The following is a 27,799-nucleotide window of genomic DNA, read 5'->3' as shown; positions in this document are numbered from 1 at the left end:
GGGGCCATTATCAGGCCTTGATACAAAGATAAGAGGGGAGCCAATGCAAGGCTATTTTGATGAAAGCTAATTTTATAATTTTTAGATTGAAAGATTGTGTTTAACAGGCTCATTTTAAGGTAATTCTACAAAAGATCACAGCTTACATCTTACCTGGCTTGTCTGCTTTATAATCAAAAAAGAGCATCAGTAGGGAGAAGAGTAAACAGAGCTACTAGCAAGCTGGATTCACGCCAAATTATGACAACTGGAAATATTTTGAGTATGTTACAAACACCATAATTTTTATTAAATTATTTTTCTGAAGATTAGATATATAATTCAGAAGTGAAATTACATGATAATTTGAAATTTTCTAATAATTGCCAGGCTTCATGATAAAAATAACTAATGCAAACTTCCAATTTAATGGACTTTCCCTGAATAATAAGGCAGAAGAAATCATTCTGTCAATAATTCCTACTGGATATTAGCAACCATTTCTGGCAATATTTTCCAAATGCTTTAGTTGCATTAATGTATTTCAAAAAAATTAATATTCAAATGGAAGAACTCTCCTTGATTCAGCAGTGCCCTGAGACAGCTGTTCATATCCAGCCTGCCCAGTAAGGACTAAAAACCATTAACCTCTGATGATTGTTTTGTGACTTGCAGTATGTGAAAATACTTTCATGGTCTCTGTCCAGTTCTGAGTAGATATGTCTGCATCACAAAAACTATCATAGCTGGAAATGGCTAGCAAACCTGACAGAGAGAGTACAAAGACTGAATTAGCAAGAAGACTCAATTGTTTTTTCTCCCCTAAAGATGATGCCTTCAGGTCAGTTTTTAGGCACACTGGTGGGAAAGAGGTCATCCAGTTCAGTGTTTCTGAACCTTTTTAATGCCAAGGACTGGCCTGCTGCCTCCCTAAACTGTGCCATGGAGATCTAAGGCATCAGCACCAGTCCACAGACTGATAGATAAGAAACGCTATTTCTTAACTTCATTCTGAGGCAAGAAACCTTCAGACTGAGGCAAGATTAAGGTCTTCCATGACAGGTGTTTGTTTAATCTGTTCTTTAAAACATCCCAGGGAGCTAGGTAACCTGTTTAATTGTTTAGCTACTTCATAGTTAAGAAACTTTTTCCTAATATTCAACATAAATCTCCTTGCTACAAATTAAATCAATTATTTTGTCCTATTCTTGGATGACATGAAGAACATTTGATTTCTTTCCTCTTTGTAAAACCTTTTTACATATTTGAAGATTAAGTATGTCCTATCCTTCCCTCCTTTTCTTCTTTAAACTCAACTAACCCAATTCTTCCAACATTTTCTCATAGATCTTGTTTTCTAAACCTTGTCTTTGTGTTACAGCACTATGGACTCTCTCCAATTTGTCCTTTTCTTCATGAGCATAAACAAAATAGTAATGGCACATTTACGTGATCTGATTTGTTTTTGTGTGTGTGACACTAAGCACCCCCATATTCATACCTTATTCTGATTTATAAAAGATAGGGGCTTTGAACCTCAACTGATAAACAATTGAATCCATTTATACAATATTATTGTATTATGAAAGTATATAGAGTGAGGTCTTTACAATAAGCTAAGGACATAATGCTGATTAATATTATTGTGAAATGTATGGATTACATATGAGGAAATACGGATACTTAATTAGAGTATGCTTGAAAATCTATGGCCAAATGGAGAGAAACAGATTACCTTCCAGATAGGAAAGAAGACAGCTATCTACTTATCTCCAATGAGATTAATCAGGGTATGAAGATGACTGATGAGTGCCAGCATAAGTGCAGAAAGTAGAGGTGCTGCTATACCTATTGCTCTCCTTGGCTGGAAATGGCAAACCAGAGCCAATGGGAGCCACAAGGCACTGTGGCTATGGAGCCTTTAGGTAAACAAAGTGGCACAAGCCATATTAGTACGTGCCGTAATCATACTCATAACATAGATTATTTTGCTCTTTTTTCTATTACAGTGTCAACATATTACATGAGAAAATGAACAATGTTTCTTTAGACATCTAATTTTTTGCCTGGTCTACACTAGACGTTTAGGTCAAATTTAGCCACATACAGCTGATTTTCTAAACAATGAGTCCACCCTACCAAACTCATTCCATCAACTCTAAAGGCTGCTGAAGCCGATTTTGGTACTCCTGCTTTTCATGGAAAGTAATGCAAATTTCAACATTGCATGATCAAATTTATGATAGCACAGACCCAGAGGTAGGAAAGTTGACATTCTTGGCCTTCAAGAGGCATCCCACAGCGTCCCGCTGTGATCGCTCTGGTCAAAACTTGTGATTCTACTGTTCTCCAGGTGAACAGGAAAGCCCAGGGAAAGTTTGAATTTCATTTCCCCTGTGTTGTGAGCACACCTCAGAGCAGGCAGCACACCTGAGCAGCACACATGCTCATGAGTTTCATGAGTTCAAATTCCATGATTTCCCCATTCCGAATTGATTCCCAACTGACCAGTAACTATCTGACATTGTAAGTTTCCACAAGGCAATTGCCACATGCTTCTCTACTGTCGGATCGGGTCTCATTCCAGTGTCCCTGCGCTTTTGGGCAGGGGAAAGACATTCACAAAGTTCCATAAAAGTGGCCTTGTGCATTCAGAATTTTTGCCGCCTCAGCTGATCATCCCATCTCTACAGCACTATGTGGTCCCACCAGTCTGTGCTTTTCTGACAACACCAGAACTGATGTTCCACTGTTTCGCTGCATTTCCACTTTGCTCAATGCATGGACTTGACTGAACAGTGTGTCCATGGCATCCCGAGATTCATCTTCATCTTCCTACCATGCATACGCTCTCCCATACTCCACCATTAGGCGCATCAAGGTAAACATCAGCATCACAATGCACATCATGATCCAGGAGGGGGTCCAAGCTTGTGCTGCTATGGCATCCGTGCAGGTAACCAGGGCCAAAAAGGGTGCGAAAAGATTGTTTCCTATTGATGTCAAGCAAAGGGGAAGGGAATAAATGAACACATTATGGGATACTGATGACATGAACCCAGAACCTCCCATTACACAGTTTTGGTCCCAGCATGCATAGAAGCATAACCCAGAACACATAGTGGTGCAGACACTGTGGGGTAGCTACCCACAGTGCATTGCTCTCAAAGTCAACAGCAGTCTCCCTACTGGGGGGGCTACAACTAGACTGGCATGATTTTCCGCAAATGTTTTTAACGGAAAAGTTTTTCTGTTAAAAGCATTTACGGAAAAGAGCGTCTAGATTGGCACGGACGCTTTTCCGCAAAAGCACTTTACCATAATTGGAAAGCTTCCTTATTCCGTGAACCATTCCATAGGTAAGAACCAATTACACCAGGAGGGAAGGTAAAGGAAAAGCCCCACCCACTCAAAGACTGCTGATATTTTGCACATCTAGTATACCCAATGACTTTTCCTGAGCCTGGCATGCTTTTCTCTCTGCCTCCAGTGCTTCCAATGCAGGCAGGAGTTGCTAGAGATAAGCTTGTCATTGGTAGTAGAATGCAGTATATGGAATAGCTATTACTACATTGTGTTGACCACTTGGGTCACCCGAAGTGTTCTACAGCCAACACTAGTGTAACCAGTGTGTGTCACTAAGCGGGGTCAGACTCTTGGGTTACATCTACACTGCAATGAGACACTCATGACTAGCCCATGCTTTAATTACAGCGTAGACTTAGGCCTTGGTACCCTCCCATCTCAGAGGATCCTAGAACCCAGGCTTCTGCACTTCTGCATCACAATTAAACAGCCCCTTGGCCAGTAGCTGGAGTCAGTTGTCAAGGGCCACCACATGTGCCTAACAGCTATGCAGACATACAGGAAGACAGAGCAAGCCAATTTTAGGGAAATAGTTGCTGTTCTCTCCAAGTTCAGCTCACTGAAACTTCCCAAGACAGGCAATGCATGTGTAAAATCCCACAAATCCAGGGAGCTCTGCTTTAGATCTGCATCCACGGATATGGATGTCCGCAGCCCCTTTTTACGGCTACAGATGTGAATGCAAAATAGTGCAGCCGCAATGCTCTACCTGTAAAGGCCAGTGGTGGAAGCAGGGGCGGCCCGTCCATATAGGCCAGGGGTGTCCAAACTTTTTTCAAAGAGGGCCAGATTTGATGAAGTGAACATGCGTGAGGGCCGACCATTTTGCCTGACATTCTTTGAACCATTAAAATTAAATGCAAATTAACTATTTTATGAAAGTTTATTGCAAACGGCATACTTTTCATTTCGTCACATGGGTGACAAATCTAAACAGGTGTTAAATCACTCTGCCTTTCATATCTGAAGGCCAGATGAAAAAAAAAAATCCAGGAAGCCGAAATATATGTCAGGAATATTGTAAAGTACATTACATATTACTGGTAATAGAGGTTGTCTGTCAACTTTTAAGTTCAAAAAATATGAACAGGAACATAACACCAAGTATACATGTTGTGTCCAAATATATTTATAACTGATTTAGACCAACTGACATTAACTGAGATTTTACAATGTATTCATCTCAATACATATGGATTCGTTGGGGGCCATAAAAGATAGATATTGCCAAATTACCTGTGGGGCCGTATTAAACCGGAACACGGGCCGCAATTGGCCCGCGGGCCGGACTTTGGACATGCCTGATATAGGCGAACTAGGCGGTCGCCTAGGGCGCCAAGTTAAACGGGGCGCCAAATGGTGGCGCAATATCACTGAGGGGGTTGGAGGTGGGGATGCCGATTGCATGGTTCGCCTAGGGCGCCAGTTGCTGGCAGCTAGTCTAGGGCGGCCCCTGGGTGGAAGGAGCTTGTGAAGGGCAGGAAGAGGGTGGGGGAGAAAAGCGAAGAGATTTGTGAATGGACAAGGAGAGGTTGGGGGGGATGGGACACCAAAGACCACTTCAGCGAGTGTCCCCAACGTCTCCTGCCAGCCCCTGTGTCTAAGGGCTGGTGGCAGGTCTGGAGGAGGAGAGGGGCTGTTGTTACCTGCGGCCAAGGAAGCCTCCTGGGCGGTGTTATCTCGAGCAGGTTGCCCTGGGGGCGAATGACGCGGGTCCCCCTTTGCCAGGAGTGTCGAGAGGAGAGGCCAAGCGTGTGGCCGACTCAGGGGCGCCCCCTGACGGGTGAGGCAGAAGAGCCCCAACAACCCTCCCCTTCCCCCCCCCAATGGCGCGTGGTGGGCGCGGGGCGCGCGAGGCAAATGAGCCCCCGCGCCCAACCGCCCCCTTCCCCCCCCGTCTAAATGGCGCGTGGCGGGCGCGGGGCGCGCGAGGCAGATGAGCCCCCGCGCCCAACCGCCCACCCGGGGTCAGAGGGCGCGCGGTGGGCGCAGAGCGGGAGCGCGACGATGTGGCGCGGGCGCGGCCAGGTGCATCTGTCTCCTGCCTCCACCCCACCCCTTTCCTCCAGCGCATGGGAGCCGCAGAGCGCAGCGGCAGCCGCGGGCGGAGCTGCAGCCGCAGGAGGCGCCGAGCTCCGGGGCCAGACGCTCGCACAGCCCAGTGCGCCGGGAGCCGCGGCGGAGCTCACCTCGGCCTTCGCCGCCGCCGCCGAGATGGCGGGCTGCGACTGCAAGCGCTTCCTGAGGAACAACTGGCTGCTGCTCAGCACCATCCTCGCCGTGCTGCTGGGTGAGCGGGGCCGGGCGCATCCTGCGGGGCTGCGGCCCGGGGGTCGGGGAGGTGCCGCTTCCAGCCACGCGGGGAGGCAGCGGGGTGATTTCGCTGCACCCCGCCACCTCCTCCGCGCTAACCCCGGCTCTCAGGGGTGGGCTTCAAAGCGGGGTGGGGGACCGCTCCATCGACCAGGCAGCCCCCGGGGGGGGGGGGTTCCAGTCTATCCCCCCCCCCCCATATCTCTCGGGCATGTCTCCGGGGAAAGAATCGCGGGATAATCAGCACCCTAGTTTAGCCAGTTCGTGGGGATGATGCTGATTGTTGCGATCTGGATTTTTACGTCCACACGCGCGTGTGTGCGGGCCAGCGCCCGGTGCTGGAATGCCCGTCAAGACAGATTCATTTCTGTAGCGAGGGACCCCTGTCCTGGGCGCCTTCTGCGCCAACATGTGAAAAATCAAGGAAGATCGAGGTCCTAGAAGACCTGCCTGCATGTCTGGCACAGACACATTTGCGCTTTAATTCTCTTTCCTGATAAATCGGGGATAATGTTCCCTCCTTCTCCAAGATGGAGAGTTCTTTTGTGTAATTATTTACAGGGTGAGAGACAGACTCTTCAGTCTCATGTAGGCAGGCTGTCTTGCAGCTTCTACTTGCTTTGCTGTAAAATAAAATAAAGACCCTCACTAGGGAGTTGCTAAATAATTCATGTCATCCAATTTGACAGATTGTACGGTAGACTGTTAGAATGTAAATGACTCTTATGTAGTCAATCCACTTCTCATAAAATATTAACACCTTTTAATATCAGAAACTTAAAATAATAACTTGAAACTGATTGCATCCCAAATAAACATATTTTCTGCTCCTCCTTATTGGCCAAACTCTTTTTCAATGTTAACCACAGAATATAATTGCTGCAGTTTGAAAATAAAACTGCAGCTTCAACTTTGTTGTTCTGCTTGTGCAAAACTTCTGTTTTCAACAAGTTAAATAAACTGCCTACTATTACAGCTACAACTAGAAATAGAAGGAAAGAAGTAGTATGGATAGTCCTAAATTTTGATACTATATCTATCTATTCCCTTGTTATGCCTTTTCTGCTACTTCATCAATCTCCAATATTTATGCCACAAACTTTGAATAATAAAAATGTAAATAATAGGCCTCTGAATTTTTTTCTCTTGCTGAAAAATCTGCAAATATACCTTCTCCATCAATAGGGATTTTAAAATATCATGTGACTATAATGCTCATTAGTGGTATCAGACTGATAGACCCTGAAAAACTGAAGCTACAGGCACTGCAAGAAGCTTGGTCATACAGATTTGTGAAGGTGCCTCAGCTCTGACAAAAGAAACCTCTAGATAAATAAGAGAGTTCATTCTCAATGACTCATTCAGTCTTTGGCCTGTATGGTGATGTTATCAACAAAGATGCAAACAATAATGGTGTTTTTTTGTTTTGGGACATCTGCCTATCCAGGTCACAGACTACTACATTTGTAGTAATTTCTGATGCTTATATAATGCCAGCATCCTGCAATTGACAAATTGTACTATTTGTTACCAGTCCTATGTGCCATCTAGTTAGTTCCTGTCCCTGTAACATGGTTTTAAATAGTGAGAAAATCCCATTGCCAAGATCACAAGTCTCTGCCTGCTTGTGTAATTAGGTGTACTATATTTCCTTACAAATGTCATTAATTTAATAACAAATAGTCTAGTAGCACCTTAAAGACTAACAAAACATGTAGATGGTATCATGAGCATTGAGGGGCAAAACCCACTTCTTCAGAAGATAGGAGCATAGTAAGTCCAGATCCAAGAATAAATAAGGGAAAGCGGGGGGGGGGGGGGGGAGGAAAAAGGAGAAGGGAGGAAGAAAAAAACAGACAGTGAAAAGATAGTTCAAATAGTTACAAGAGGCTGTTAAGAACCATTAGCATCTCCATTGGTTGGTTGGTTAAGTCATTAAAAGGTGGAAGATAGTGTGTGAGCTACCCTATATCCCCCTTCAAACCATTAGCATAAGAATTGAACTTGTGAATGAAGTTAAGTTCCAATCCTTCTCTGTGTATTTGGCTTGAGGAACTGGTCTGAAACAAAACAGCAACTTGGAGATCCATTAATGAGTGTCCAGGAAAATTAAAGTGTAGGTGTGCTACCTGAAGTGCTTGCTGTGGTAAACTATATCCATGGCTTTATGAGTTGAGCAAGACCATAGATGTGAAGTAGTAGCAGGACACCTATGTAGGAAAACAAGCAACCAACAATGAAAAATAGCCTTATTGCATTTGGGCCACAGAGCCCTATCCAAGGAAAAGATTTTTCTGCCATGAATACTTTCTACACCTAGAGTAAACTCACTGCAGTACCTGCTGATAGCAAAGGATCTTTTTTTGCCCCAATACGGAAGAAATGACATGCATTTCTGTAAATTGCATATATTATTTAGATCTTATTTTGAAATAACCCGCTATTCTGAAACATTCCTTTCTCTTTGTGGAATGAGATTTACAGGGACATTCGAATATGTAATTGACATCAAACAACAGGTAGAAATAAATAGTCAGTTTTCAGAATGGAGAATAACTAGTAGGACTGTCAAGCGATTAAAAAAATTAATCAAAGGCGCAGTAGCCCGTGATCAACTGGAGTCCTCAGCTGACCCCAGGCTCAGTGCAGCTGCCCCTTGGAAAGGTCTCCCCAGCGTTTCCAAGGGGCAACACCATGGGAGCCCAGGGTCAGCTGGAGCCCCGAGATGACCCCAGGCTCCATACAGTGCTGCCCCTTTGAAGCGCCACCCCAGCGCCTCTAAGAGACAGCGCATTAGGAGCCAAGGAGCAATTGGAATGCCCAGCTGATCCCAGCTCTGTGTTGCACTGCTCCTTTGAAGCACCAAACCTGTGCTTCAAAGGGGCACCGTAACACGGAGCCGGGGATCAGCTGGGCATTCCAACTGATCCCCAGCTCCTAATGTGCTACCTCTTTGAATCTTCAGACCAGCAATTTAAAGGGGCAGTGAATCTCAGGAGCGATGCATCAAAGGGGCAGTGCAGTATTAACGCCTGTGATTAATGTGTTAAAAAAATTAACAGGTTAATCCTTCCCTGCGTTAATCGTAGGCATTAATGCACATCAGTTGATAGCCCTAATAACTAGTGGTATCCCCAAAGGGTTTGTACTGGGACCAATCCTATTTAACTTATTTATAAATGATCTGAAGAAAGAGGTAAACAGCGAAGTGGCAAAATTTAAAACATAAGAATGGCCATGCTGGGTCAGACCAAAGGTCCATCTAGCCCAGCATCCTATCTTCAACAGTGGCCAATGCCAGGAGCCCTAGAGGGAGTGTACAAAACAGATAATCATCAAATGATTCCTCTCCTGTCATCCATTTCCAGTCTCTGACAAACAGAGGCTAGGGACACCATTCCTACCCATCCTGGTTTATAGCCATTGATAGACCTAATCTCCATGTATTTATCTAGTTCTTTTTTGAACCCTGTTAAAGTCCTGGTCTTTGCAACATCATCCAGCAAGGAATTTCACAAGTTGTTTGTACGCTGAAGAAAAATTTCCTTACATTTGTTTTAAACCTGCTACTTATTAATTTCATTTGGTAACCACTAGTTCTTATGTTATAGAAACAAGTAAATAACTTTTCCTTATTCACTTTTTCCATACCAGTCATGATTTTATGGACCTCTATCATAGTCCCCCTTAGCTTCCTCTTCTCAGCTGAAAAGTCCCAGCCTTTTTAATGTCTGTTCATATGGGGCCCATTCCAAACCCCTAATCTTTTTGTTGCCCTTTTCTGAACCTTTGCCAAGGCCAATATATCTTTTTTGAGATGAGGCGACCACATTTGTACACAGTATTCAAGATGTGGGCATACCATGGATTTATATAGAGGCAGTAAAATATTCTCTGTCTTATTCTCTATACCTTTATTAATGATTCCTGCTTTTTTGACTGCTGCTGCACACTGAATGGATGTTTTCAGAGAACTGTCCACAGTGACTCCAAGATCTCTATCTTGAGTAGTTATAGCTAAATTAATTCCCATCATGTTGTATGTATAATTGGGATTATTTTTTCCAAAGTGCATTACTTTGCATTTATCAACATTAAATTTCATGTGCCATTTTGTTTCCCAGTCACTTAGTTTTGTGAGATCTTTTTGAAGCTCCTCACAATCGACTTTGGTCTTAACTATCTTGAGCAGTTTAGTATCATCTGCATATTTTGCCACCTCACTGTTTACTAGTTTGCAGATGATATTAAACACCCAATGACATCAAAAGCTAAGTATCAGGCACTCACAACCCACTCTACTATCATAGTTTAGCACACACTAATTGATAAGACTTTTTCCCTTTCCCGCCCCATCTCCCCTCTTTTTCTGCTATTTATTTGTACTGCCAGGCCCCATACTCCATTCATCTGAAAAAGTGGGTTGTGCCCATGAAAGTTCATGATGCTATCTATATTTTGCTATATATATTATATCTATTTCATGATGCTATCTATATTATATAGATCTGTGTTAGTCTCTAAGGTGCTGCAGGACTATTCATTGTTTTTTAAGTTATTTCAGTGTGTGTTAGGTACCAAAAGCCCTGGACTACACTAGAAAATTAGATCACTTTAAATTAGTCAGGGATGGCAAAAGTCCATAACCCCTTGATCAGCATAGTTAAGAGAGTTTATGTCTCCATCTATACAGCACTAGGTCAATGAAACAATTATCCCATTGATTTAGCTACCACCTCTCTGGAAGGTTGATTATCACTGAGTGGATAACTCCTCTTCTCTCCTCACCTCCGATCCACATAGATAGTGGAAGTGCAGCTTCTACCACTGTTGCATTTTAAGTGTAGAGAAGTCGCTTTTGAAAATGAGACTTTGGTTCCTATGTCAATTTTGAAACATTGAGGGGAGCAATACCAGAATGCCTTTAAAAATCTGCACCTAATTCGTTTAAATTTCTGGTCTAGTTAGTAATCCTATTAACATAAGTGTGGCTTCTAACATTAGTAAGTGTTTGCCAAATTGGGCCAGTCCTTCAAGTTTCTGAATGCTGAACTGAATCCGATTGGAGATTAGGGTTCTTGACACTTACCATGATCATGACCAAAGTATGCAGAGTGTTACAAAATTGTTACCTTATGTAACTATTCCCTTGAAAATCATAAAAAAGTAGTATTGTGGAGGGAAGATATGGAAAGGTAAGGAGGAAAAAAAGAAATATTTACCATTTGTATTAAATTGTATAAAATACATTGAGGAAGATGAAAAGAAAGGACGAATGTTAACTAAATATAACTGCCATGTCAAACATACATCAAGTCATAATTGAACACTCATAATGGACTAGAAAAATCATATCCAATATTTCATATCATATGCATCTATGTGAAAAGATCTGCTCTAGGAATTATTTCGGGGAAGTTCCTTCTAGCCTTGGAATCTATGATTTTATAATTATTTAAGGAAACAAAAGCTAAATATCTGTCAGAACATTGGTAAACATGTCCTAGACTACATATTTTAATTTCTAAGTTAAAATAAAAATAAAGGGTTTGTTCAGTCCTAAGCAAGCAATGAACTCTCTTGGAGTAGGATTTGTTTTCAGTAATATTATCTTTTACCTTTACTTTTAAGCAGAGTAGTCACCGAATTCATTTACGAGAAAGATAGAAACAAATACAGATTCCTCCAGTAATTTATTTTAGCCACTGATTATACTCACTGATTGCTATTTTCTGTATGGTTCAAATAGCAGAATAATACAATCATCATTTGGTTTGAATAGTGGCTTAAATTGGTGGAATGCTTAGAGAGAATTAAATACAGGCAGTCCCCGACTTACGTCGGATCCGCAGTTACGAACAGGGTTTTTCTCGCCCCGGAAGACGGGAGCGGCGGGACGCCCAGATGTGCCGCGGTCCCGCCGCCCACGTCCTCCGGGCCGAGAAAAGCTGGAGACCAGCAGACCAGGGAGACGCAGAGCAAAGCCGCGGAGGACCCGGGCGGCAGAACCGTGGTGCGTCTCGGTCCGCCGCCCGCGTCTCCCTGGTCTGCTTGGGGGGGGGAGGGCGCAGCTAGTGCCCCCCCCCAGCAGACCAGGCTTTTCTCCTGACGCCTGTGGTAGAGCAGCTGGGGCGCTGCCGGTTGGTCCCGTAGCTCCACTCTGGGCGCTACAGGACCAACCCGGCAGCACCCCAGCTGCTCTGCCCCAGGCTTCCTGATTCAGCCGCTGCTGGTCAGTTTCAGCAGCGGCTGAATCAGGACGCCTGGGGCAGAGCAGCTGGGGTGCTGCTGGGTTGGTCCAGTAGCGCCGAGGAGCGGCGCTACTGGACCAACCCAGCAGCACCCCAGCTGCTCTGCCCCAGGCGTCCCCAAGTCAGCCTTTGCTGAAACTGACCAGCGCTGACTACAGGAAGCCCGAGGCAGAATTGCTCTGCCCCGGGCTTCCTGGAATCAGCCGCTGATCAGTTTCAGCAGCAGCTGACTTGGGGATGCCTGAGGTTCTTAAGTTGAATCTGTATGTAAGAACTGGCATCCAGATTCAGCCTGTTGAAACTGATCAGCGGCTGATTCCAGGAAGCCCGGGGCAGAGCAACTCTGCCTCAGGCTTCCTGTAGTCAGCCGCTGGTCAGTTTCAGCAGCGGCTGAATCTGGATGCCAGTGCCGACTTACGTACAGATTCAACTTAAGAACAAACCTACAGTCCCTATTTTGTACGTAACCCAGGGACTGCCTGTAAATGTAGGGACTACACTGACACTGATTTTTCACATGATTTTTTTCTAATGAGATGGAGTATATGAACCAAAAATACTGCTAACTACACATGTTTTTGTTGATATGGAGTAACCAAATCACAAGATTACTTACATATATTATCTTAATGTATTTTTTTAATATAGAGTAACATTTGTCCATGATGAATATTACATTTTACAAAAAATCTATTTGTAAACTCTCTTGGTAGATATAAATAGAACAACAGTGGGGAATAAGAGGCCCATGGGCCTGACATGGTTTGCTAGGGTTAGTCCCTGGTGGGTCGCCAGATGCTTTATTTACCCGTGGGTTCTCATGTATAGCTGCTTGCAGATCCTGTTGGCCATGGTTTGCCATTCCTGGCCAATGGGAACTGCAGGAAGCAGTGGTCCAGCCTATGGCACTTATTTCCTATGCCTTAAATAGAATAGCTGTACAAAGTCCTGCAGGCTTTACGGATAAGGAACAGGGCTGAGCCATAGAACATTTAAGTTAAATTTTTTCAAAAGAGATGCTTAAAGTTAGGCTCGTGTCCTTATTTGGTTTCCTAAATAAGGAAAAGAATAAATAGTCTTCTCAATTCAGACATTTTATTTTATTATTTATTGTATTAATTTGTTACTTGACCACAATATGCCAAGAGAAAATATTGAAGTGTATGTATATCTGTACATGGCTGACATGGAGTCATTTTAAAAGTCACAACTTCAGAAAATTTAAAATATTGGTAGCTGGGTTTGTTTTTACACATTTTCTTTAATACTTGTGTTTTCATTCTTTCCACCTCTAGGTATTTATAACAAACTATTGTATAATCCTGAATATGTATTATGTTTTTAATCTTCCCTCTAGGTATTGGGATAGGAGTTCTAGTACGAGAATATGGCAACCTCTCCAACTTGGACAAGTTCTACTTTGCATTTCCTGGAGAGCTTCTGATGAGAATGCTCAAACTCATCATTCTGCCTTTGATCATATCAAGCATAATTGCAGGTATGACTAAAAATGTTAAAAAACAACAAATGGTCTGGTAGCACTTTATAGACTAACAAAACATGTAGATTATACCATCTACATGTTTTGTTAGTCTATAAAGTGCTACCAGACCATTTGTTGTTTTTTTCTGTAACAGACTTACTTGGCTATCCGCTGAAACTCCTAAAAAATATGTTGTTTGTTATATTCCTTCAGCTGGTGTTTGTTTTTTCTTCTCCTTAATATGAAATCAATTATAAGAATATTTTATTAAACTCTTTTATCTGCAATCCTAGATCATAAAAATTCTATTTAAGTGAAATGTTTCCATACAGAATGTGAATGGAAATAAAAGATTGTCAGAATGCGGAAGATAACTCTGCTAAAAACTGAATGTATGTGTGATAGGGCATGTTGACCCTGTACTGGTACTGAAAAGGTTAATTTTACTTACTTAGCTGAGGAGGCCTTGCCCCCTTAGCTCTTCTGGGCATGCTCTAGCAAAAGGTCAAGTATAAAGGCCTGAAGAGAAGCTCCATCGGGGCTGTCTGCTGAAGGAGAAGAGAGTGCTGTACTACATCCTGAGGAGAAAAAGCATGCCCACTAGGACGCTGATGCCAGCCAGAGTCGAACCAGACATGCTAGCCTAGGACTCCACTGAGAGAGAAGAGACAGAGAAACCAGAGCTAGAGCGACAAAGAGTAGGGTAGAAAGTGACTCAGAGGAGTTTTGTGGGAATCAGTAGCCTTACCAAAACAGCTCGACATGTTTCAGTGGGGCCTTGCTGAGCTAAAAGCAGGCAAACCCCCTCCAACAGGGCCCTGGTTGGGACTTAGTGGAGAGGACAGAGCTGGGTACCCCTACCCTAATTCCCCCCACCCTATGTGGTGAATCTGCACTCTGTGCCATTGACTCTGGCCATTAGTGAGAAAGGGGCATTGTTATGTACTCTGGCCACTAAGCCATACTGCCCTGCGAGAGAAGAGCATTGTTACGGACTCTGGTCACTAAGCTGCACCCTGCGAGAGAGGACTTTTGTTGTTGAGCCTGGTTGCTAAGCTGTGCTGCCCTGTTGAAAACTGGGCTTTGCTATTGACTCTGACCATTAGGATACATTGCCCTGAGTCTGAGGGGCTTCACCATGGACTTCAGCTGCCTGGCCGTGTTGTCCTAGTAGCCAGGACTGTGAGGGAAGATCCAAACTACTGAGTCGCATGGTGCTGAGCCATGGAGTACCTAGCCCCCACCTAGAGACAGACCTATCGACCCCACGACAGCATGATAAAATCCTCCCATGGTCATTTGCATGTTTTGTAAATCATCTCACTTCCCTGCATTCTTGACATGGGTCCAAACCTGATAATACTAAGTCTGAATACTCTCTATGAATGTACAGTAATAAATACTAAAACTAGTAGTAAAAGTATTTGCAGAATAAAACTTTAAATGCAGAAGGTAGCAGCAATAGCTGTCTAACTACAAGGTTGGGATAGTAGGTTTTTTGGTTTGTTTATTTTATTTTGTTTTTTATCCTGTCATTTTTTGTTCAGGAAACAAAAGCTCACATTGTCTTCCTCTAGCATTCCATAATAAACCCACCTATGTTTGCCAAACAAACAGTCTCTGCTTTTGGCTTATGTTAAATATACCCTTCATTATTTGGCTGGTTTACCATGGAAAGGCCTTTGGGATTTGACTGAGGAGAGGGAGACCACATTGTGGTCAGAGCAGGGGTGGGCAATAAAACACAGACGGTTTGCCAGGGTTAGTCCCTGGCAGGCCATCACTGCTATATTTACCTGCACCTCCACAAGTATGGGCGATTGCAGCTCCTGTTGGCCAGAGATTGCTGTTCCTGGCCAATGGGAGTTGGAAATTGATGCAGACCAGGATACCACTGATTCATGATGTTCAATCTCTTGGATGGAGGGGAGGAGCGGAGCAGGAACAGTGTGCGAGTCAGGCAATTTATGGTGCTCTGAAAGTGTTTGGAGGGAAGGGAAGGAATAGGAAGTGTGGGGCTCCAGTGTACGAGAGGCATGTGGGGAAGTGATCAGGAAATGCACAGGCCACAGGTGGACCGTGAGCCACAGGTTACCCATCACTGTTATGGCAGGGGAGAAAGAGAGGAGTAAACATGCCCTAAGTTTTAAATGATGAACAGTGGCAAATTTAAATTGTGTGGTAGTGGTTTTATGGCACTGGAAGATGGAAAAGAAAGGAAAGAGGAGTTCTATTATTTATCATATTGAATTTGAATCAGTGACTAGAATTCCAGAAAAAGCTATCAAGAGAAAATAAGCCCTTTTCTCTTTTCAAACAACCTTTGAAATAAGCTCACTCCTTTGAATGGTGGATGAAACTGAAGCTGGATTTTCAAAATAAGTGATATAATCTGGTTAATTTGTACAGGCTTCAGAGGATCCAAATTAATTTTTCATGAAACTCTCCTGTCCAACATTTGGGGTGGAGGAAACTATGTCACTAACAGCATAGTATGCTTACCACCTACCAATCCCCACAAAATCTCAGCAAGCTGTGTTTTTAAACTATTATTTTGACCTCACATCTATAGTTTGTAAGGGCTAAAAAGAGATCTGTGCGAGCTGTTTTGCTGTTGCCTTGGCAGATTTGGTTCCTGTTGAATACAAGTGAATATTTGTCATTCAAATGTGTCAGTTTCTCAGCACAGAACTCAAATAGCTTTTGCTAAAGAAAAAGGAACAGACAGTGTCATTGCCTGGTCAATCGACATCCCATTTCTTTTCAGTAATTTATATACAGGCAGTCCCCGGGTTACGTACAAGATAGGGACTGTAGGTTTGTTCTTAAGTTGAATCTGTATGTAAGTCGGAACTGGCATCCAGATTCAGACACTGCTGAAACTGACCGCCAGTTCTGACTTACATACAGAATCAACTTAAGAACTCCAGGCGTCCCCAAGTCAGCTGCTGCTGAAACTGATCAGCAGCTGATTCCAGGAAGCCCAGGGCAGAGCAACTCTGCCTCGGGCTTCCTGTAGTCAGCGCTGGTCAGTTTCAGCAGAAGCTGACTTGGGGACGCCTGGGGCAGAGCAGCTGGGGTGCTACTGGACCAACCCAGCAGCACCCCATCTGCTCTGCCCCAGACGTCCTGATTCAGCCGCTGCTGAAACTGACCAGCAGCGGCTGAATCAGGACCTGGGGCAGAGCAGCTGGGGTGCTGCCGGGTTGGTCCAGTAGTGCCCAGGGGCACTGCAGGACCAATCGGCAGCGCCCCAGCTGCTCTGCCCCAGAGTCCAAAACAAAAGCCTGGTCTGCTGGGGGGGGGGGGGAGCACACTAGCTGCGCCCCCCCCCCCCCCCCCAGCAGACCAGGGACACGGGGAGCAGAGCCGCAGCGGCAGCAGGGTGCAGCGCCTCTGAGGCTTTGCTCTGGCAAAGCCTCAGCGGCGAGGGACCCCGCCACGGCTGCGGCTTCAGTCTGGGTGCCTGTGGTCTGCTGGGGACGGCCCCCAGCAGACCACAGGCACCTGGACTGAAGCCGCAGCCGCGGGGGGTCCCGCGCCTCTGAGGCTTTGCCAGAGCAAAGCCTCAGAGGCGCGGGGAACCGCCGCTGCTGCCGCTCCAGTCTGGGTGCCTGTGGTCTGCTGGGGACGGTCCCCAGCAGACCACAGGCACCCTGACTGAAGCCGCAGCCGCGGGGGGGGGGGGGGTCCCGCGCCTTTGAGGCTTTGCCAGAGCAAAGCCTCAGAGGCGCGGGACCCCCCCACGGCTGCGGCTTCAGTCAGGGTGCCTGTGGTCTGCTGGGGACCGTCCCCAGCAGACCACAGGCACCCAGACTGGAGCGGCAGCAGCGGCGGTTCCCCGCGCCTCTGAGGCTTTGCTCTGGCAAAGCCTCAGAGGCGCGGGACCCCCCGCGGCTGCGGCTGCGGCTGCGGCTGCGGCTGCGGCTGCGGCTGCGGCTTCAGTCCGGGTGCCTGTGGTCTGCTGGGGACCGTCCCCAGCAGACCACAGGCACCGGGTCTCAAGGGGCAGCAGCAGCGGTTCCCGCGCTTCTGAGGCTTTGCTCTGGCAAAGCCTCAGAAGCGCGGGAACCCGCCCGGTGCCCCTGGTCTGCTGGAGACGGTCTCCAGCAGACCAGGGGCACCGGAGCAGCTTACGAACGGGGCTTTCTCGCCCCGACTTCCGGGGCGAGAAAGCTCCGTTCGTAAGTGCGGATCCGACGTAAGTCGGATCCGCGTAAGTCGGGGACTGCCTGTACACACACACACCTTTAAGTTCTATAACTCCTGGAGGTATTGACAATAATTTCCAGTATCCAAATAGTTATGAAGTGCTTGCTAAGCAAACAAAACAGGCATGTCCATGCAAGATAGCTGTTTATACTACTGTGGCTATTTTCCTTCATCCTGTTGTACTAGACATCATTGGTGTGTCTTCACTGCATCTGTAGCTTGAAATACGCTACGCAATTTGCATAGCTCAAATTGCATAGTTTTTTTCAAGGTTAATTTCAAAATAGAGTGTTACTCCGAAACGCCCCTTACTCCCTCTGGAACAAGGTTTACAGGGGCGTCAGAATAGTGAGCCCATTATATTTCAAAATAACAAGCTTGCTCAAAATATGCAGAATAGCTATTTTGGGAAAGAAAGAAAGGAGGGAAGAGGAGAGAAACAGGAGCAGAATAAAAGGTGATTAGACTCAATGTCTGTCACTGTTGAAGTTCCCAATGTACTTTTGAAAAGGTTACCTGTTTTTCATAGAAGAATGTGACATTTGGATTATTTTACATTTTAAAAAGGCACTTACTTTCCAGTTTGTTTTTGAGATCAAGGTTGATGTACATCTTTGAGTGATTCCTTAGTGTCCCAGGACAAGATGGGTTTTCTAGTGGAAATAGATAGGACCTCCTTAAGATCTCAGTGCCAGTTTGGATTATAAAACAGTGAACAGAACTGAATACTGCCTTTAGGGAAACTGGTTCCTCTTAAAAAAAAATCTATCCTTGTAGGAGTCACATTCATAGAAATGTAGGACTGCAAGGGATTGCAATATGTTATCTAGTCCAGTCCTCTGTACTCAAGGCAGGACTACATAAGTAGACCATTCCTGACAGATGTTTGTCTATGAGGCTCATAAAAATCTCTGCGGATGGAGATTACACAACTGCCCTAGCCAACTTGTTCCAGTGCTTAACTATCTGACCGGAAGATTTTCCTAATACTCAACCTAAAACTCATTTGCTGCAATTTAAAACTATTGCTTTTTGTCTCAATGGTGAGCAAGAACATTTTTTCACTCTCATCCTTGTAACAATCTTTTATGTTCTTGAGCTGTTATTTCCCTTCCCCAGTCTTTTCTCTTCAGACTAAACATCAGGTTTTCAAATCTTTCCCCCAAGGTCATGTTTTCTAAACCTTTCATCACTTCTGTTGGTCTCCACTGAACTTTTTCCAGTTAATCCAATGTTTGCTGAAATGCTCATTGCTGGGCACAATACTCCATCGGAGGCCTTCTCAGCACAGAATAAACTGGAAGAATTATTTCTCATTACTTGTTTAAAATATTCCTGCTAATAGATGCCAGATTAAGGTTTGCTTTTTTTGTTTTAAACACAATGGTAATTTAGTTTATGGTTCACTATAACCCCCAGATCCTTCTAAGGCAGTCATTTCCCATTTTGCATTTGTGAAGTTGATTGTTCCTTCCTATTAGGAGTACTTTGCATTTGCCTTTATTTAATTTCATCCTATTTACTTCAGATCATTTTTCCATTTTGTCCCATTCATTTTGAATTTTAATCCTATCCTGCAAAGTACTTGCAATCTCTCCCATCTTGATTTCATCTATATATTTTATAAATGTACTTTCTATGCCATTATGTAAATAATTTATGATCTGACACCTGGATTTCCCTTGTTACAGCATACACTTTAAAATAAATTGAACATGGTGGGGGAAATCTGAGTCCCAGTGAAGTAAATAGCAAAACTCCCAAGGATTTTTACAATGTGGCAATGATTTTACCTGATACATTTTCAACTTGGAAAACAAAATCTCCCCTCTTATGTAAATGGAGAGGGTGGCAAGAGATAGTTTTCCTGTGTTGTCTTGGCTTCACAACCTGTAAAACATGATACAGTAAAACTCCGATGGTCCGGCATCTGATGGTCCGGCACTCCTGATGGTCCGGCACCATCAGGAACCTGGAAGTTCTCCGGGCAGCTGGACCATTGGAGCTGCTCTGCCCCCAGCTTCCCCGATTCAGCCGCTGCTAAAACTGACCAGCGGCTGAATCCGGGAAGCCAGGGGCAGAGCAGCTGGAGTGCTGCCGGGTAGATCCCTCCAGTGACAACAAGGAGGACTCACTGAGTGTTCACACTCCAAGCCACTCCTCACTAAGGATGTTAAAGAATAATCGACTATCCAATAAGCATTTGCTTATCGGATAGTCTTTTGAGTAGTCGACAGGCACTTTGGCACTCCTCCTTTGAAATGTACAAGAGCCCACACTGGGGCTCTTGTAGGAATGCAGAACTCCCTGTATGGCCCCAGGCCAGCAGGAAGCCCCACTGACTCCAGGCTGCACACAGGTGCCTTCTTTGAAATGCACAAGAGTCCCCAGTGGGGGCTCTTGTGCATTTCAAAAACATGGAGCCCGGGGTACAGTTGACTAGTAGATAGGCTTTTCTGCATTCCTCCACATTCTGCTGGGGCTCTTGTCTGTTTCAAAGGAGGAATGTGGAACTCTGCATAGAGCCCAGGCCAGCGGGAAGTCCTTCTGACTCTGGGTTATATGTGGGTGCCTTATTTGAAACGCACAAGAGTCCCTAGCGGGGACTTTTATGCATTTCAAAGCCATGGAGCCCAGGGTCAGCAGGGGACTCTCCAGCTGATTCCAGGCTCCCTGCGGCATTTCCTGGCAACCCTGGGTCAGCTGGGGACTCAAAAGGAAGAATGCAGAAGTGCCTGTCAATTAGTCGATGGAAATTCCATCAACTAGTCAATTAACCATATTTTAACATCCTTACTCCTCACCAAAAGCAGTGCAACACCATTCAGTGGCAACCTCCCACCAATTCCAGTGCTAAATAAGTGGCCTTCCTGAGGACCCTGGGTTATGTACAGGGTGCAACAAGCTCAAGCTCCACCACAAAGAACTCCAGCATGCAGGTCCAAATGTCTTCTGCTCCCACAACCATGCTTTCAAGGGCTGAGGAAGACGATGATCTGGTGATGGTGGAGAAAGAATCAGCTCCGGAATCTCCATCACCAGCCCACATATTGTCCTCCTCACCAGACAACATAATCATGCCTCCTCCCACCACAGCAGGAGACAACTTCATATCTTTCCTGGAGCTATATAGAAGAGTGGCAGATTCCTTGTACATCTTGCTGGTAAATTAACCAGAAACACAACACAGGTTAGTAGACATACTTCATGCCTCTCCCACAGCTAGCCCTACTCATGTGCCCTGCAAAAATGATACAGCCGATTCCAGCCACTACCTCCACTGACCGGTAAAAGGTTGGATAAAAAAATATTACATGGCTCCCCAAGAAACTAATTTCCTTTTTTCACACTCACCCCAAACACACTATTGGAGGCCATGAACCATACAAATAATCAGCAGACAGCTCACACTACCCCATATGTCAGAGACTGGAAAAAGCTGAACCTTTTTTGTAAAAAGGCATACTCCTCAGCTACTCTACAACTAAGGATCACCAACTATGCATTTCTATTGGCCAAATATATGCACAGCATTTTTGAGCAGATGGCATCTTTTATTGAACACCTTCCCAATAACAACGAACCAATATCAGTGAAGAAGCACTTTTCTTCCTCACTGCCCTTGAGCTGACACAGCTCCCCACTTCATCTCCATGGCCATGGTCATGCGAAGGGCATGACGATTAAGGTTAAGTGTTGAGTAATTGACTAATCAAGTAGTTGATGCATTTTGCATCAACTATTCAATTAGTCAATACAGCGTTTTCACCTTTGAAGTGCAGCAGCAGCCGTAGTGAAAATGTGAAAACACTGTGTGGAGCCCAGGGTCAGCTGGGGATTTGTCCGCTGACCCCAGGCTCCATGTGATGCTGCCACTTTGAAATATCACACAGCATTTCAAAGCAGCAGCACTGCATGGAGCCCAGGGTCAGTGGTGGAGTCTAGAGGTGATCCCGAATCCACACGGCACTGACTGCTTTGAAAGCCACATACAGCCTGGGAACACCCCAGTAGGACACCCCCGTGTGGAGCCCAGGGCCTGGCCCTAGGCTTCAAGCAGTGCTGCTGCTTTGAAGTACCCCCTCTTTTGATAGAGGCAGCAAGGGAGGGGGAAGCAACTAGTCTATTAGTCCTTTACATCCCTAATTGTGACTGCAGTTGTCTGGCTTCCCCAAGGAGGTTCAAAGCACTGTGAAGGCTCTGCCCTTAAAAGGATTCAAGTTATTCATGGACTCTACAGACACTGCTCGCCACACCTTAAAGGACTCTTGATCTACCCTGAAGACCATGGGTATCCATGTATCTATAACAGAGAGAAAGCAGGGCAGAGCTTTCAGTCACGAATATAAACCAACCTCATTCACATAGCCTCAGAGACATTACGATAATAGACACAAACAGTATCAAAACAGATGCGGACAGACAACTAACCAATTGGCACTATCCCAGCCCTCAATATCACACCAGAATTTTTGAAGGACTGATCAAGGGCACAACATCCCCAAACTCTTCAGGGCTAACTTCAGTTTCCCCCACACCATTTGGGAACATCATCCTTTCACAAAGTGTGGACAGACATGACCAGACAAATGGGTGCTAGAAATAGCAAATGCTTATCAGATAGTCAGTTGATTAGTCGATTTTCCCCCACTCCTTGCCTTTTCTATCAGATAGAACCAAGGCAGCATTCACAGGGGCAGTGCCTCAGAGCTGATCCGCAGCTTAGCTATGCAGTGCTGCCCCTTTCAAAAGCTGCCTCGGTGTTTCAAAGTGGCAGCGCAACATGGAGCCTGGGGTCAACGGGGAACTCTTGTACATTTTAAAACTGGCATGCCTGCATGTAGCCTGGAGTCAGCGGGACTTCCCGCTGGCCCCAGGCTGTACACGGAGTTCTGCATTCCTCCTTTGAAATGTACAAGAGCCCCATGGTAATTCCATTGACTACTGATTAGTACATTAACCGATATTTAACACCCTTACTCCTGTCCATCCTCCCCATCCATCCATCTTCAAGGACTCATCTCACAATACCATGTTCATGAAGGAACTGAAACATCTCCTACAGCTGGGAGCAATAGAATATATACCTCAACCACACAGGGTGAAAGAGTTCTACCACCACTATTTTCTTACAATGAAGAAAACTGGGGGATGGAGATCTAGCCTCAATTTACGCAACCTCTTCTGTTTTATCCACACATACCACTTCAAGATGGTAATCCTTGACACATGATCCCTGTCTTGGAGAAGGGAGACTGGCTGTCTATCCTCAACCTACAGGACACTTTTTTTCGGAGGGGTGTCCCTTTGGGCGCTCCACTATAGGTGACTTGGCGTTCCTGCACTTATAATCACAACTTTTTAGCAGCAGTATCACCCTGAGTGCTAGAGCGCATGCGCAACACCACACATGCCGCAGCAAGTGTACTGGCGTGTGTGTACCATCAGTTCCTTCTCAATTGCTCCAGGCTTGGTCAGAACCCAGAAGCACTCCATGTTCAGTTTTTAGATAGTGTTACTTGTTAATTAGTAGGCAGTGATTAGATAGTGTTGTTGGGGTTCCCACCCCTTAATTGTTGGTATTTTTCTTTAAAAAAAAGTGTTTTCCTAATAGTTACTAATAGAGTAGTGATGCCAGGCTTTCCAGGATTTAAGAGATGCTTGACATGCAGAATGTCCATTCCAATCTCAGATGGGTATGCCCAGTGCATCCAGTGCCTGGGCCAGGATCATTCTCCTAAGAGCTGCCACCATTGTAAAAAGTTCTTTCAGATCTTTGAAGACCAGGGATCTTCAGCTCAAGATTTTGACAATGGAGAAGATAGAAAGACCAACCTCAGCACCAGTATCCCAGGCCTCTCAACCCCTGATCTGAAGCCACTGTAGGTGAGGGGGTAATCAGCACCAAGGGATCCAAGGGTGTGTCTAGACTACATGCCTCCTTCGACGGAGGCATGTAGATTAGCCAGATCGGAAGAGGGAAATGAAGCCGCGATTAAAATAATCGCGGCTTCATTTAAATTTAAATGGCTGCCCCGATCTGCCGATCAGCTGTTTGTCGGCAGATCGGGGCAGTCTGGACGCGACACGCCGACAAAGAAGCCTTTCTTCATCGGCACAGGTAAGCCTCGTGAAACCAGGTTTACCTGTGCCAATGAAGAAAGGCTTCTTTGTCGGCGCATCGCGTACAGACTGCCCCGATCTGCCGACAAACAGCTGATCGGCAGATCGGGGCAGCCATTTAAATTTAAATGAAGCCGCGATTATTTTAATCGCGGCTTCATTTCCCTCTTCCGATCTGGCTAATCTACATGCCTCCGTCGAAGGAGGCATGTAGTCTAGACACACCCCAAGATAATAACTAAGAGAAAGCCTTCATCACCTTCGGTGGACAGGCCACTTAAGAGGCTATCCCCTCAGCAGAAGCCTTCCTCCATTCCTAAGGTACAGGCTTCAGGGGATGTGCAGGCACTGGGGTCATCCGGTATAAACAAACTCCAAGGGGCAGTGCCCTCCAAGGAAGCACACCTGGTGGTCTCGGCACTGAAGCCAAAGAAGACCGCCCCTGTGCTGTTGGTACTGCCAATATCAGTACCAACATAGTTGGTACCCAAGCCACCACATCAGACCACAGCCATTGGTGCACACACAGACAAAGATGCCACAAACTGCGTACCCATGTTTCCCCGGTACCGACCACATCCAAGGCGTGGGGTGACCCTGTACCACAGCAACACGAGCCCTCTGCACCAGTTTTCTGCCAAGGCCTCTCAGCACACATCAGGAGCTGGCAGTTTTGTTAGTACTGGGCACACAACTATTCAGAACCAACACTACACCCATGTTAGAAGGCCCCCAGCAGACTAGGTATACTCTCAAGCTCAGCTCCATCTTTTTCTAGTGACAGTGAGGATGAGGAGGAATTCTCTCTCCCCCTGCCTCCCCTTTCCAAAGCCAGCCTCTCAGCTGCAGCAATAATAGCAGCACAGCCAACCCCAGATGTGACAATCATTTCCATGGTTCCCTCCCATTCCAGTCCCACAGTCATGGCAGAGATGGGACTCTTAGGGTCCCCTGAGAGCTCAGGAGACAGCTCCATAAGTAACAGCTGCAGTTAGACATGAGGCACTAGTACCCAAACCACCTGCATCCTCCAGATCTGATACAACGCAGGAGGAGATGGAAGGATCTGTAGGGGAGACAGGAGGAAGAAACCTTACCTCCATCATACATCTTCCCATCTTTTCCTGACAAATTGATAATGCCTCCTCCATATACAGCAGGAGACAACTTTAAGTCCTTTCAGGACCTGTACAAAAGTGTGGATGATTCCCTGGATATTTCCTTAATGGAGGTACCTGAGGTACAATACAAGTTGATGGATAGACTGCAGGCATCAGCATAATCTAAAATAGCTCTGCCAGTCAATGAGGCCATTTTGGATCCAGCGGCAAACCCCAACCTCTATTTCCTGAACCTCAAAAAGGGTGGACAGGAAGTGTTATTTTCTGGCCAAAGAGGCTGAATTTTTTAGCTTTGTGCTAATTCACCTAATCAAAATTTATCCTTGTATGCATGTGAACTCTGTACCACAATGGGTACAAGCCCCAGCTTGTCCTTGTTTGCAGGTCAGCATCAGTGCAGTGGCAATTACTGGCCATTGATGACTCAATTGGGGCTATTCCAAGTGCAGACTACACCTGAACAAAAGTTGTTTTCCTCTTACACTTGCTAAACTTTCACTGGTTGTTGTGATAACATTTTATTAGTTCTGACCTCAGCACTGAGTTCTCCAGAGAAGAGAAGACGTGCATTTCTATATTTAAAAAAAAAAAAAAAACTTTTAAAAAATGTAAAGGAGCAAAAAAGAAAAGGCACAAGCCAATTTTTATTTCCTGTTTTGTTTGTGAATCAGGTTGTATCCCTTCGAACTAATAGTTTTTGGTCCTTACAGGGCCCTTGCTGTCTTCTGTTGTTCAGAAGCCACGAGAATCCTGAATAGCGGCAGTGTGTATATTTAGCTAGGCCAAACATATATATCGTTAGTAAATGCAGTTACGAGCAGGGCTGACAGACTCTCCGGGCCCCTAGGCATGGTGTGGGGGGCAGCTCTGCATTCCCAGATGGGTTGGGGCCTCAGGCAAAAGGAGTGAGGTTGGGATAGCCAGCCCTCAATGCTGCCTGGAGTGTGCCATGCTGACCCCTGGCGCCCCTCCAACCAGCCCCAAGAGCGCCATGCGGTGCTCCGGGAGTGATTCATATGGCCTGGGGCTCCAGCTACTGCTGCTCCTACAAGTGCGACATCTGGGAGCCCTGGGCCCTTTTGAATCACTAGGCCCTGGGGCAGTTGCCCCTTCCCTCTCCCCTTCCCCCCCCCCAATTCATTGTTAGGGTTGGCTGATATTTGGAGCCTGCTGTGCCAATTGGTTACTCTGCATCATGTTTATTGTGTAAAAAGCAAGACTCATTTCCCTTGCAAGTCACCTTTACATTTTGTGCTGAAGGATACTAAAACCATACACTCTATGGTGTTCAGTGTTACTGAGGCAGAGAGAACTGCAAAGTCAAGGGCTATTAATAGACAAAGATTTGCTTCCATTCTCTTAAGACTGTACAGTGAGTCCTGTCCTATCAGTACTGGTTACCATCATGAAACACAGGCAGGCTCTGATTATTTAAGGTTTATAATTATAATAATAAAATGTTGAAGTGCAGCTCTGGTTCACAGAGCATGATCATCACCATCTCTCAAGGGTAAAGAGTCCAGAGAAAGCATGCTGCAATATCTGCAGCCTTCAGCCTCTTCTGCACCCATGTCACTGAGGATCTGCTGTTCGTGGCCAAATGTTAAAATACTCCACTATGCTGTACTGGCTTTTATATGCCATAAATAAGCTATGTGTAATAAGGAAATGCTTTCCATTAAAAGCATTTGCAGAAAATCATGCCAGTCTAGATGTAGCCAATGGGATTGCACAGGAACATCATTTTGGAGCTAACAGAATTAATGTGACAGGAACTTATCCTAATTATAGAATCTTTATAAGTAAATAACCTAGCTTTTTCAGCTCTCAGTTAGCATGGCTGGCAGATCAAAGAGATCAAAGCCTTATTTTTTAAAAATCTCTCCCCATTCCTTTTAAAGTTTATGGTAGGGTTTATATTACTAATAGTGAAGCCATAAATGCCATACTTGTTTTCGCCAGTACTGATATTCAGTGCAACAAGGTTTAAGTACATAGTTGTCTAAATTTGATGAGTATTTCCTACCAAAATACATTTGTGTTTTAACAAAAATTTGTCAATTTGCTTTTTAAAAGCATGGCTTGAAATCTTGTTTGCGAATTTATCATTTGTGGGAGGTGTGGAATTGACAACCCTAGAAGCCAAAGCCCTTTTATTATACACAAAGCAAATCTAGAATTTATTATCACGTCTCGCAAGAACACTTTAAACTACAATATCCAAGCATTAACTGTGGCAGTACAAGCTCCTCCCTCTATTGTATGTATTTTACCAATTTCCTAACATAAAAAGTGAAAAAGGATACTTTGGTCTCCATGCACATTTGCTTTTCTGATGAGATTGCTTCATTATCGTAGCAAACACCACTAACTGTGATGCTGGAGGTTTTTTTCTGCTGATGCCATGAAAATGTTGTGAAAGGGGCTTCACCCATTTTCAATATAGGTTGGGCTTTTTACTGTGTCCAAGGGAGTTGTTTTCATCACACATCTTTCTATACATAATCTGGTTCTTCTGTGTGCTGTTAGATCCTGTAATACCATAAATGTCTGACAAGCAATAAAATAGTTATGAGTCTATTACAGGAGTGGGTGGGTGAGGTTCTGTGATCTGCAACATGCAGGAGGTCAAACTAGATAATAACAATGGTCCCTTCTGACCTGAAAGTCTATGACAGGAAAACAATATACTAAGAGAATCTCAGTATGTTTTTAAGTTGTTCGTGCATTGTGAAAAACTAATGAATAGTATTATCAGGGTATTATCTAAACACCTGATGCTCAAGCTATTGTTAGCATATACATAAAATACATTTGCCCAAACCTTGCTGTGATTAAGGGTCCATAGATGAGGTTTTGTTTTTTTTTTTGAAAGATTTTTGTCTTTAAACATCTTTGAACTTAGACTCACTTTTCTGAGGTTAAACATCTTGGCTGTGTCTAGACTGGCA

General features: G+C 44.9%; 1 protein-coding gene and 1 long non-coding RNA gene across 2 annotated transcripts in view; one reads left to right on the top strand and one right to left on the bottom strand.

Moving 5' to 3' along the window:
- Positions 1-256: 256 nt before the first annotated feature.
- On the bottom strand, positions 257-5,195 carry LOC142829829 (uncharacterized). The gene is made up of 2 exons (XR_012904646.1): positions 4,992-5,195; positions 257-2,972 (listed from the first exon to the last, which is right to left on the bottom strand). It is a non-coding gene; the product is annotated as an uncharacterized LOC142829829 (long non-coding RNA).
- Positions 5,196-5,300: 105 nt separating this feature from the next.
- SLC1A1 (solute carrier family 1 member 1) overlaps positions 5,301-27,799 on the top strand; it is a 63,482-nt gene continuing 40,983 nt past the window's right edge. Inside the window, exons 1-2 of the mRNA XM_075931640.1 lie at positions 5,301-5,635; positions 13,267-13,407. Coding sequence (XP_075787755.1) covers positions 5,353-5,635; positions 13,267-13,407 — 424 coding nt within the window. The 5' untranslated portion in view covers positions 5,301-5,352. The remainder of the gene's footprint in view (positions 5,636-13,266; positions 13,408-27,799) is intronic.

The sequence above is a fragment of the Pelodiscus sinensis genome, chromosome 6 (assembly GCF_049634645.1).
Source record: "Pelodiscus sinensis isolate JC-2024 chromosome 6, ASM4963464v1, whole genome shotgun sequence".
Lineage (NCBI taxonomy): Eukaryota > Metazoa > Chordata > Testudines > Trionychidae > Pelodiscus > Pelodiscus sinensis.
Note: the sequence above shows the minus strand (reverse complement) of the source record. Positions and strands in the feature narration are given on the sequence as shown.